The sequence below is a fragment of the Rhinopithecus bieti genome, unplaced genomic scaffold, assembly GCF_001698545.2.
Source record: "Rhinopithecus bieti isolate Rb0 unplaced genomic scaffold, ASM169854v2 scaffold_13342, whole genome shotgun sequence".
In the NCBI taxonomy this organism is placed as follows: Eukaryota; Metazoa; Chordata; class Mammalia; order Primates; family Cercopithecidae; genus Rhinopithecus; species Rhinopithecus bieti.
The window spans coordinates 1,274,293-1,286,529 of NW_016807690.1; the positions used below are offsets into that span (position 1 = coordinate 1,274,293).

General features: G+C 49.0%; 1 protein-coding gene and 1 long non-coding RNA gene across 5 annotated transcripts in view; one reads left to right on the forward strand and one right to left on the reverse strand.

Moving 5' to 3' along the window:
- Positions 1–12,237, forward strand: part of NTF3 (neurotrophin 3) — a 65,346-nt gene that overhangs the window by 1,635 nt on the left and 51,474 nt on the right. Inside the window, exon 1 of one of the 4 annotated variants that reach the window (XM_017883348.1) lies at positions 7–368. The exons of 1 other annotated variant lie outside the window; for it this stretch is intronic. In XM_017883348.1, the coding sequence (XP_017738837.1) occupies positions 123–368 (246 nt within the window). In that variant the 5' untranslated portion in view covers positions 7–122. Of the gene's footprint in view, positions 1–6; positions 369–12,237 lie in introns of those variants that run through there. 2 more of the 4 variants (XM_017883350.1, XM_017883351.1) reach the window with 2 other exon arrangements.
- LOC108536523 (uncharacterized) lies at positions 238–1,833 on the reverse strand. Its single transcript, XR_001887543.1, has 3 exons — positions 1,727–1,833; positions 1,078–1,628; positions 238–327 (listed from the first exon to the last, which is right to left on the reverse strand). It is a non-coding gene; the product is annotated as an uncharacterized LOC108536523 (long non-coding RNA).

Here is a 12,237-nt window from a genome sequence, read left to right on the forward strand (position 1 = left end):
GGGGCGCGGGCGTGCGCGGCGCGGCGCGGGCCGGGCGGGGGAGGGCGGCGCGGCGCGGAAGGGGTTAAGGCGCTGAGCGCGGAGCCATCTGGCCGGGTTGGCTGGTTATAACCGCGCAGATTATGTTCACGGGACTCAGAGTTGAAGCTCCTCTCCCTACCGAACAGCTCCGCGCACCGCCCCGCGACACAGCCCGGCGCAACTACTTTCTTCTCTCTCCTTTCTTTCTTCCTCTCCTTTTTCCCCTGCTGGGTAGTGGCTGCGGCGGGGTGGGGGAGACTTTGAATGACCGAGCTCGCGTCCACCTTTCTCTTCATGTCGACGTCCCTGGAAACGGCCACACGGATGCCATGGTTACTTTTGCCACGGTAAGGGGAGGCGGCGGGCACGTTGGGTGGGCAGGTTTGGGGATGGGGATCCACGTGGGGAGGGATTTTCCAGTGAACCGGCGCGGGGGCCCCCAACTCCGCATCCCGCCCCACCCCCATTGCGCCGCGCTCACTCACTTTCCCGGGCTTGTGCCTTCCCCGAAGTTTGCGCTGGGATCTGCTCAGGCGGGCGCAACCGCAACCACGCCGCAACACACACACGCACACACACACACACACACACACACGGACAGCCTTCTCCACCTCCTCCCCTCTTGTCCCTCGGCTGCCCAAGAAGCTTCCCTCAATCTGGGAAAGTGATCAGGTTTAAGGGACCTGGATTGGAAAGGGTGGGGGCAGGCCAGGGGAAATGGGGACGACGAAAGAGCAGGAAAGGCATTCAACAGAATCAACCACCCACCACCCCCAACCGACCCGTCTGCTCCTCCGGGAAAGCTCCTAGCGCATACTCTAACAAAAGAGGGTGGCAGACAGAACCCGGGCCGGGCAGACAGAACCCCGGGCGGGGAGGTGCTGCTTAGCTCCCCTGCACACGCCCTGCACCCTGCCGGCCACTGAGCCTGATTCTCAGCTTGCCCCAGCGCCACTCCGGCCGGGGCGTGGGCTGGGGGAGGGGACGCGCAGCTCAGGACCCGGAACGTCGCGTTCCAGTTCTGGGAGTTGAGACTCACCGCCCCGCGCCGCGTACCTGCGTTGGAGTCCCCCGAAAGGTTTTTTTTCAGAAAAGACCTCGCGCCCCGGGCTCCTCTTGGCCAGCGCCCACCCGGTGGCCACCCCACCCTGGGCCTTTGCGCAGATGCTGGAGCTCCGTACGCAGCCCGCACATCTGGGACCCCGCCGGGGAGCGGCGGGCACCCGGGCCCGGTCATCGCTGGGGATCTCCTCGCGGTATCGCCCAGCCTGTTCTCGGACTTTGAGCGGTGGCGTGGGAGGCTGGGAGATCTGGGCACCCGCGCAGCCAGCCAGGTCGAAGTTTGAAGGTCCTATGACGGACCGAACCGCCCCATTACCCCAGAGTTTTACTCAGTGGTGGATGCTCCTGATGAAATTTGGGACGCTTGGGAGTTGAAGGTTAGGGAAAGGAGGGGCGAGGGCCGAGGGCATGGGGTGGGGGAGTAGGATTCTGCTTGTTGCTCTCCGCGGGAGTGGGTGCGCGTCCAGGAGGCGCTGCTTCTTTGCAGGAGTTTGGCTGCTGCGTGCGTTGGTCGTCTGCGCTTCAGATGCATAGCAGCGAGACCCCTGCGTGGAACGGTGTCGGGGTTGTGGACTAGAAAGGATCCCTTTTGCTGGAATCGAGGCTTGGGTGGGATTCCCGGTGGGAGAAGCACCAAAAATACCGTCTGGCCTCAGCCTCTGGCGGCGGGCGGCAGGTTCTGAGTCCGAATGGAGGCTGCTCCCGGGAGCGCCGGGCTCAGAGCTAGAGAGCTCGGGAGACTGTGCGCCTGTGGACTTGTTTATGTGTATGAAGAGGTGGGGCGGGGCCTGCTGAGAGGGGAGGGGAGCCTGCCAGGGGTGGGTGTTTCTCCTGGAGCCTGATGTTTGTAACTCAGCTGATTGTGGAGTGTACTGAGCGACCTGCTTTTTAAATAAAGAGATGCCCTCTCCTACCCCGCAAAACAGCGAGCGAGGAAAACATGGAAGCGCTCTGTCCTAAACGTCAGGATGGGAGAAAGTTGTAACACAGAGGAGACTTTTCCAGCGGTCCTGTTTTCACAACGCTCAAGTTCTCCAGCATACTCAGCCTGCCTCCCGCCTGCCCTCAATTCCTTTCTGACATGTCACACAAAGAAAGCTGAGAGGTAGAATGTAGAGGATAAAATGCAACCGCCTCTGCCTTGGGCGCAAACACACAGACCTGGGTATCGCGTCAGGAGTTAAGGGGGTTGGAAAATAATGCAGGCTCCTGTAAACAGTGTTGAAGGGAGGTAGAAAGTCTGGGGTATTTCCCCTAGGGAAAGTGTGTGGGATTTTGTGTTGGTGAGGACTGGAGTGTAGCTGGACTTAGAGGGTTTGGTTGCGTGTGAATGGGATCTGCTTATCTGTGGAATGAGATTGTGACCATTAAGTGCGTGGTCAGGGAGGGATGGGGATGTTTTTTCAGAGAGAGAAAGAGAGAGAGAGAGTGTGTGTGTGTAGGGGGAGGTGGCAAAAGAGCTGGAGTCCCATCCCTCTCTGGTGCCTGGTAGGTGTGTGTTTCTGGGGAGTCTGTTGGATGGGCATCTGTGTGCTTAGCGGGAGACAAGAGCTTGCAGGAACATAGGTGTAGCTAATGCGAAATCTGTGCCTATGAAGGGTGTCAGAGCAGGAGGAGAGGTGCAGCCTGTTGAAGACAGATGGCTTGTGCATGCCTGCACAAACACATGGAGTGGGTGTGGTGTAGGAGGGCGGCTGTGTGTGTGAGCGAAAGGTGGATGCATGTGGAAGGTTGGGCGCCTAAGGATTACCAAAGGGATGTGTGTGGGGGGTGGGGAAAGATTATCTGGGGCGAACGGAGTGTGAACTTTATGAGAGTGCACTGGGAAATTTGGCTGGAATGGCATTGGGGCATGTAGGGGGTAGAAAAGTGTGAGCTCAGATCCTCTTTATGGAAAGACAAAGCATTTGCAGGAAAGGACACCGAGTTGGGGTGGGTGTTTGCCTCCCCTCTCCTTCCTCCCCAGAGAGGAGAGAATTGGAGGAGGCTTAGAATGAGGCATGTACATTTAAGGGGAAAAGTCCTTGTGCACTGGCACTGGGTGGGAACAGGAAGAGATGTATGCGTAAGACTGAAGTAAGTAGAGGAATACACTATTCATGCCTAGTGTCAGGGGTGCATGTTGTATAATGTTTTGTAATGGGTTTCTTATGTAATAGGGGAATTCACTATCACCAGTTCATATTGATAATCAATTAAAGCTAATGGAGTGCCTACTGGATGCTCAGCCCATTGCTGGGTACTGGAGCATGGCACACTGCCCTGGAAAAATTCCTTCTCCAGGCTCTGCTAACTGATGCAATTTTGCCAGAAATAGACAGAGCTCGATGCTTGTTGAGGTTTCTTCAAGGTCTGTAATTCGGTTTCTAGAGATGTTTATGGATCTTGGGGGCCAAAGGGAAGCTGACTTGAAATATATCTCTGGTTTTGTAAAAAGTGGGACATAAAGATCAGGATGATGTAGACTTTTGTGTATTGGGAAGGGAGCTGGATGTTGTTGTTTCTTGTGTGGGGTGTGGGTTGGGAATTGGAGGGTGTTGCACTTCAGGTCAGAATGCAGGTCCAGATCCCTTTGAGGACTGAGTTTCTAAGAGTCACAGAGCCTCCTTCATAGCTGGAATGAGACTTGTTATGTGGAGCTGGCGAATGGTGAAGTCATGATCAGGGAAGAGATGGACTGGGGACGTTTGTCATCTTTGGTATTTTCTGGACTATGGGTGTAAAGCTAATGTGAGTGTGTGTTTGAGGGGTGGTGTGTGTGCACGTGTGTGCATATGCACTTTGGCCTGGAGTAACGTAACTGGGAGAAAACTAGCCAGGTGGATAGGAGGGGTGGATATTCTGGCTCTTGTGAAGGGGGTGCCAGTATGTGTTTTTACAGGAATTCTGTGTGTCTGAGGAAGGATAAAAATTGTCTTGGATACTCAGATGTGCATCTCTAGTGAAAAAAGGTGTATGCAAAAGAAGGGCCGTAGACTTTGGGGAATGAGAGAAAGGTGTAGTTGATCGGGTCCATACCCTGAGATGACTAGTGAGGCAACTGGGTAGGAACAGAGTGAAGGCTGTGCTTTTGTGATGCACATATCTGTCTGTCTGGACCAGATGATGGGGAGCCCCATTTGATTAGGCTCTGACCATGGTTGGGCGTATGTTTGGGAGGACTTTATTTGACTCATGACATGTTTGAATTCATGAAGTTACAACTGTGCCATTTTAAGGGTCTACCTTAGTTTTTAGGGGGAAACTCATCTGTATAAGAGATAGTTTATATAGGGCTTGACTATTGGTCAGAAGATCAGGGACAGATATTTCTGAGGGCAGGGTGGTAAAGTGGAAGACTTTGGATTGGAAATGCCTTAGTTCTAGTCCCGTTCTATCATTTGGGAAAGTGTGACTTTGGGGACCTTTTTAATCTCTTTAACTCTCTGTTTCTCTTTTTGTAAAGTGGCAATATAATGACTCAAGGAGGAGGAAAGTTCATTCCTCTTTCCCCCATCAAAACTTGGTGTGTTTAGTTGTATACAGCTGTACAAAGATGAAATGTAATTAAATACAGGTGCTAGCATGTATGTAGGTCATTGCAAAAATAGGATCTGGACCTTTTTCTCTTCACAGTGCAACTTAATCAGTAGTCATGATGCTCATCACATCTCTACTGCTCACTTGCTGTGTAAATAAAACTTTTTATAACTGCCTCAGTTTACTCATCCAGAAGCTGGAGGCAACCAAGCCTAGATTATAGATAATGGAACTCTTTAAGATCTTTGAGCTATTCAGAGGAAAGGTAGTCTAAGAATCAATGTTATTAATGATCAGAGACAGACATTTCTTTATTTTTAACATCAGCTATGCAGACCACAGCACCAAAACAAATGTGACTTGGAGAACAGCAAAAATAATAATTGTCCTTGACATAGGCACCATTTGAACAAAAGAGGAGCAAAGTCCAGCCTGCCTGGTAAGAGGAAAGCCTGGGCTTTGGGTCTTTGCAATTCTTTGTGCCCAGTGCAGCAAGCTGGTTACAGCCACTCTCCCCAGAGATGAAGATGGAGGCGCAGGGGGCCACGGAAACCCACTGAAACCTCCAATTCCTCCCAGAAGTTAGCACATGCTGTCAACTCCTGGCTCAGAGTCAGGCTCCCATCCTTGAGTTCAGTGGCCATAAATAGGAGCTAAGCTATTTCCAAGAGGCACTAAACTAACTCTGTTGCTTTTCTTGGCGAGATTGGGCCAATTAAGTTGATTGGAAGAGGTCACTGCTGATGGGTCTCACATTCCCCAGGCGGGACAGGCCAGCAGAGTTTAATTACATAACATTTCCCATCTCTGCAGTTCTACTCCCAGATGTATCAGATGTTCAGGCCTCTCCTCTTCCGCTACATTCAGGATGCCTGATGGAGCAGGCGGCTTCTGCTGCAAGCTTCTCCAACCTTTTCCCGAGCAGTTACAGCACTCCCACCCTAACTGGAGGGAATGTAAATCTGTGCATTGCCTGGAAGCCAGAGAGGACATGCGGGCGGACACAGAAGATCTTCAAAGCCCACCACCCTGCCTCAAGCCTCAGCCGCTGCTATTTTACTCTTTAACAAGGCAGGCAGTTTCTGGCATTGGGGATGTTGAACTAATGACCGTTGCTAGGGTTTTAGATTTAGTTTTATTTAAAATTGAGTTTGTTGGAAAAGGGCCAAATCTTCTACTGGAGACAAGCCTAAGCCCTGTGTGTTGCTGCTGATAAAGTCTGTGGATGTTCTTTGTGCATGGACAGGTGTGTGTGGAGTAAGAGGAGACCACGGGATGTGCATGCGTGCGTGCTGGGGGACACGTGAGCACAGGAACTGCCCTGGGTAGACAGGGAGCATTTGTAGAGCTTATGTTATGGGTGGCAGGTATCTGGATGCTTGGCTCAGATTGGATTGTCACTGGATTGCTTCTTACAGGTGGGCCAACCTGAGAAAAAAAAGTTGGGGACACCTTCTTTCAGATCGTTTTTATATGGGCATGTTGAACTTTGAAGTATGAGGCCAGTGTAGGTATTACCTCATTCTTGCCTGGATGGATTTCTAACAAGACTGAGGCTGGACAAAAAAAAAAAAAAAAAGTCATTCAGAGGACTCATTTTAGAACCTGTGAGGATACATGTAGATGGCCCCAGAGTGTTAAAATATTTTTTTTGTTGTTGTTAATAGTTTTCCATAACTCAGCCTTTTATTTTACCTACAAATACTGAGAGGCTAGAGGTTGCACACACCCCCACGTGGTCAGAATGCATTTGCTCTTCACATCCCCATCTGTGCCATGGTCCTTCTCAAATAGTATTAATTGGGAACCACTGAGGGCTTGCTGTGGCTCTGGGTGTCCTCACAGGACAAACCTATGACTAACTGTGGTCTCATTGAAACAGAACAGATTTTGACATGAAATTTAGTGTGGTCTGTTGTGATTGCTCACTTTTTAGTAACATCTCCAGAGAAGACATTTGTTGAGCCCCATTTTTTGTGTGTGTGTGGGTTTGTTCAGTCAGAGATTTTTGGAAAATTTAAGGTTCTCAAACATTCAAGGCCGGAGATGTTGGAGGAAACAGTAGCTTATAATCTCAAGAGCCCAGGCCAGGGTGACCTTCAGTAGCTTGAGGCAGCAGGTAGCTGCCTGACTTGGAGGTGGAGGACCAGGTTCAATGACTGGGCTCTGTTACCAATTACCTGCTGTTGTGTGACCCTGGACATTCTCTCTAGGACATGACTTTGCCATCTGTAAACGAAGGGCTTGAATTAGAAGATCTCCCCATCCCATTCCAGCTCTGCCACTGTAGGATTCCACAGTAGCCACATCCTCCTACCTAATCAGTGCTAATTACCTCACTTGGAGTGCACCCTGGCACGCCCTTAATGAGCTCCTGTTTTTATCTTTGGGGAATGGCTGAGTCAAAGGCAGAAAGGCATGCAAAGAATTTGCCAGAGAGTTTCCCTTTGGCCAAGAATGCTCCTGACGTTGGCTTAGCCTACACAGGGTGTGCAGAGCTGAAAGGGGTGGGATTTGGCTTTCTGATAGGTCCGGTGCTAATCATTCAGCTTCCACGTGAATGTCTTTCAGTGGCAATGTCTCTGACTAAGGTAAGCATCCATCTTTAGGAGGATGGATGATGATGATGATGACAGTTAATATTTGAGTACTTACTGGGTGCCAGGCATTATTACAGCCATCACATGGCATTACCTCAGTACTCAAAATAATCTCATTTACAGATGGGGATACTGAGGTTATGTGAGGTTAAGGGGTATGCTGATGTTCTTGGCTTTCCAGCCTGAAGCCTGTGATATCCCAAGCCCATCACCTGCCAGTCAGATTCTGTTTTTTTAATGTTCTGTGATGTCATCCAGATGGGAGCTGGGTCCATCTTCTTCTGCAAAGGTGGTCACCCCATAGGGTAACCTGCTGCCCACCCCAGAAGCTTCCTTTTCATGTGCAAGACAAATGTTTAGGTTTTCTAGACACCTGCTGGCAAGCATGTGTCAGATCTGTCTCAGCTTCCATTGGCCCTCCCCCTTTACTTCTTGTCCTGTTGACAAGGGAATCTGCCCTTACAGAACACGGGTATTGATTTAAGCCACAATTGCCTCCTTGTAAATTCTGTAAAATTGGAGCTGGACATCTGGTTTTGATCCACACGCCCATGAGAGGTGGTAGGTCCCAGCATTCTTGAGTCCTGGAATTGCACAGAATCAAAATGAAAAAGAATATGAATGGAGAGCATGAGGTCTCTTTAGAATTTGGAAGACAGCTTTCTTTGAGAGGCTAGGGAACTCACACCACTTAGACTGGGGCCAAAGTGAAGGTAGGTTTCTTGCTGGGAGGTTGGGGGGCAGGGGTCGCTGCTAAAAACTGAGGTCCCCAGGCTGTGTTTGATGCAGAGCAGAGCAGCTGTAGAGACATCCAGCCGAGGATTGCCACTGCACGCCATTCTCAGGACAGTACCAGAAGTAGAGAAGCCAAACACGTTCTTGGGGTGGATGCTGCGCTTTTTGAAGGTTGTGACTAAAGGCTCATTCCTTCTTCCTCCACCGATTTCCCCACCATCACTACCACATATACATCATCAAGACAGTTAAGGACAGGTGACTTTGTTCTGTTGCTTAAAGATATTTGCATGTACAAATAAATGTTGAACACTCACCTAATGCCTATTAAACCCTAGGTACTCAAAAATTATGTATTTACTTTGCTTGAAATAACTTTTCATGTGTAGGGTGATCATTATTTTCTTTATATGGAGTATATAGCCTTTTAAAAACTGATAGCCAGGTTCTTGCAATTTACTTCCCTCTTCCCTCTGTTTCTAGATCTAAGACCCCAGCATTTAAAAATATCCTTCTCTGGCTCTGAGGGATCCCTTAGGGAGTTTGTTTCATGTTCTCAGTCTGAGATTAGCTCCATCTCATGTCTAGAGGACCTGCTTCTAATGGTTCATAAGGTACTTCCTTATGAACTGGGTTCAAGAGGAAGACGCAGCCCTAGAAATCACCTGCTTTCCCAACAGGTGTGGCCCATGGTGTGGAGAAGCCCAGTCCTCCTAACACCCACCTGGCTACCTTAAATAGCTTGCCACATTCTCCCTGCAGAGAGCCCAAACTAGCTGTGTGACTTTAAGCAAATCGCTTTCCCTCCACGGGCCTCTCTTTTCCGGAGAAGGGAGGAGTTGGACTTACTAGAGGGTCACAAGGACACTACCAGTGTGACAGATCACATCTTCCACGATTCCGCTGCTCCCTCGGCCTCACACTGTGGCCCATGCCTGTGATTTTCAGGTATCTCTGCTGGCCCGGAGGACTTATGTAGAGAGATTTGGAGGGGGTGGAGGAGGAAATTAAGTTATGTGATGCCAGATAAGTCATTGAACATATGGATGAGTGCATGTTTATGAAGCACTGAAGAAACAAGCTTGCCAGATTTGTGGCGGATCTTGGATTGGAAGTTGGGAGTATGGGAGAGGTTTATGTGGGATTAAAATTGTCTGTGGGTAGCTGAATTCAATAAGCTAAATCAGAGAGATCCCAAACTCTGAGCAGAGAGATCAGACCCCACCTCTAACTCCAACAGAGACTAACTACAATTTTGGGAAGTCCCTGAACCACACTAGGTCTCATTTCCTCATCTATTAAGAGCTACTGGCTTTGATTATCTCTAAGGTCTTTCTTGACTTATCATTAATTAAATTGTGAGAATTGGGGGCTAGTAGAAAAATCTGGACAAATGCATGGATGGAGAAGGGGATACCTCAAATGGCCTAAATATAGAGGGATGTGTTCTGTGTGAGTGATACGCCTATTCTTGAATTGGAGATAGCACTGGAGGATATATTCTGTACGCATATTGTGTTTCAAATACCCCTCCATCATCACCAATGATATTAAAATCATCCTTCACATATTTGCTTAACCTGAGAAGCCTCCATGCATTTCCCCAGAGAGCCCGGGGCTCCCTTCCCACCCTCCTGATGTTATACCACTTAGCAGCCTGTGTTTAATTTGCATTCCTAGATTATGAACGTCACCGAGAAAGGTATCTGTTGTTTTCATTTTTGTCCCCCAACACCTTGAATAGTGACAGCCACAGGAATGTGTTGAGTGAACGAATGCGTGACCGATCATTGTGAGCTCAGAATGTGCAGTAGCGATGTGACATGCCAGGAACTGGGCTCAGACAGGTAGTGTACCTTGCCAGGGCTTCAAAACAGTGTTACCTTTTTGGCCTGTCCCAAGGCTAAGGTCTTGAATGCTCAGTGCTTGCTGGCCAGAGAAGGCTGTTCTTACTCCCTTTTAGAGACCCTTCTTCCCCATGTCTTAACCTGCATAGTTCTCCTGCAAATTGGGTTCTTGGTCATGGGGAATTGGGTGTCATTCCACATGCATTAGGGTAATTCCTCCTTAGACACTCGGAAAGCAACTCAAAACACACGTTTACAGATTATTCATTAAGCATCCTGTTGGTGGTCATGTGCTAGATGTTGGGGAAGATGCAGAGATTAATGTAGTGCTGCTGGCCTTGGGGTCTGGAAACTGGGGAAGGAGGCAGACAGGTTACAATCATAGTGCTCCAGGGAGAACAAGGGAAGCAAGGAAGATGGAGTGCAGGGTTCCCACTTCAGGTGTTGTTTTTCAGTACGAACCATGATTGAGAATCCTTTTGGTTCAGGAGCAAGCTGGAGGGTCCAGGAATGGTCTCCACTTCCGCATGACAGTGGTTTTCTTGTCGCTGAATTCTCAGGGCTAGGGTGATGGATACTCAGAGACTGTTGTGACGTGAGCCGTTGGTTCTTGTGGGGAGAGTCGGGGAAACGTGCATGTTGTACCAGTGTTGGGGCTTGGTGGGGGCGTAGGTGTGCGTGCTCACGGGGTTACTCCTCAGAAGTATCCCTGCTCATGGCATGGTGGGGGTGAGTCCACCTCAGGCCCCTAAGCTGTACTTCTACCTCCTGCCTAATTACACAGAGTATGTTGTCTCTGTGACCACTTCTGACACAGGAACAGACTGCCATCTACTGTCCACTTCTGTCCTCTGAGTCCCTTCTGCTCAAGGAGGCATTTATTTTTTTCTCATCTTGTTTTTAATAGGTCCAGACACCAGGAGAAATAGACATGGAGTCCTATTTCGTAATTTTTTTAGAATTTAGAAGGGAGCCTTTAAAAAAACATAACACATCTGTCAGGTGGTTTTCTTGTCTGTTTACAAAGGGGCCACTCTGCTGCCACTGAGTCTTCCTAGCCACTGTGCGAGGTGCCATGTGGGATGCCAAGAGACACAAAGCAAGGTCTTACCTTCAACAGCCTTGCAGTCTACTTGGGAATACAGGGTAGATTTGCAGAGAAGCAGACTACAGGATGTGGCAGTAGGTATTTGGTAAGAGGCATCTGGGTGGTAGGGACTACAGAGGTTTTGGGGGTTTGGAGGAAGGAGGAGCCCTTGTAGCCTGGGGGATTTGGGAAAGACCAATATGGGTCTCCTTTTAGCAACCCCAGTGTGTGGGAAGAGTCTTCTAAGAACTGCGTGATGTTGTGGGACAGGCTGTGAACTGGAAACTCAGGAACCTGGAGGGCCTAAGGTCTAGTCCAGCTTCTGTCAGTCCTGCCCTGTGACCCAGGGGCTTGGGTTCCCCATCCTCAAAGCAAGGCTGTTGGTCTTCTTGTCATGTAAGGGCCCTCACATCCCCAACCCTGCATCATGTACCACTCTTGCATGCCGTGGGAGGTGGTTTCCTGGTTTTCAGCTTGTCAAGAGCAATAGAGTCAATTGGATCCCATGTGGAAAGGATACCTGGATTCGGAGCCCTTTGGTAATGACCCCACACACAGCAGGAGAAGGATAATTTCCACAGGGGAGTTTTGGGTGCTGTTAAAATACAAAGGGGGGAAATGTTCTATGCAGCCTCTGCATGCTACTTCTCTCCAGAGCTTTCCTGGACTTTCTTTCCAAAAATATATGTGCATGGCGCTTTGAGTCCAAGATAGCTCCCCCAAAAGAAATTGTTTTAGTATTCCAGCATTGTTCATAGCTCAAATCTAAGATTCGTTCACATGAGAATTCATTCCATGATTGTTTTTATGGAGGTGTTCTTTGAGTGTTTGAGACTTTTGGTGGCTGTGGATTAAAATGCAGAAAACTCATGTAACTCATTCTCCATAACTCTATAACTCATGCACTCCTTGTCTCTTTTTCTCTGTCTTTCTTAGCATTTAGACCACCACCAAGGAAGCCTCCAGTGTGTTTATTGCGTATTCTTGCCTTTTGATGTGTGTGTGTGCATGAGAGAGAGAGAAAAAAAAAGAGAGGGAGAGAGGAGAGGCGAGCGAGAGAGAGTACAAGAGAGAAAGATATTTTAGACTGTGCTCTATTAGCAAGTCTAGGAAATCAAGTTGAATTTGGATTGGGTTACAGGTTGAGAGACCTCAGCTCGTCACTGTAATCCTCTGACATTTCCCTTTTACTTTTTGGCTCTTGTTTGAATCAAGAATACATCTTCCCATTCCCCCTTCCATGTTTACATCTCCTTTTGGGGCAGCTATATAAAGTTACTGTCTGTCTGCAGCAAGTCTCCTTAGTTCTTTTGGGGACTGCTCGACAGAGGCACAGTCAAGGATAGAGCTATTAGAGACGGTCAGC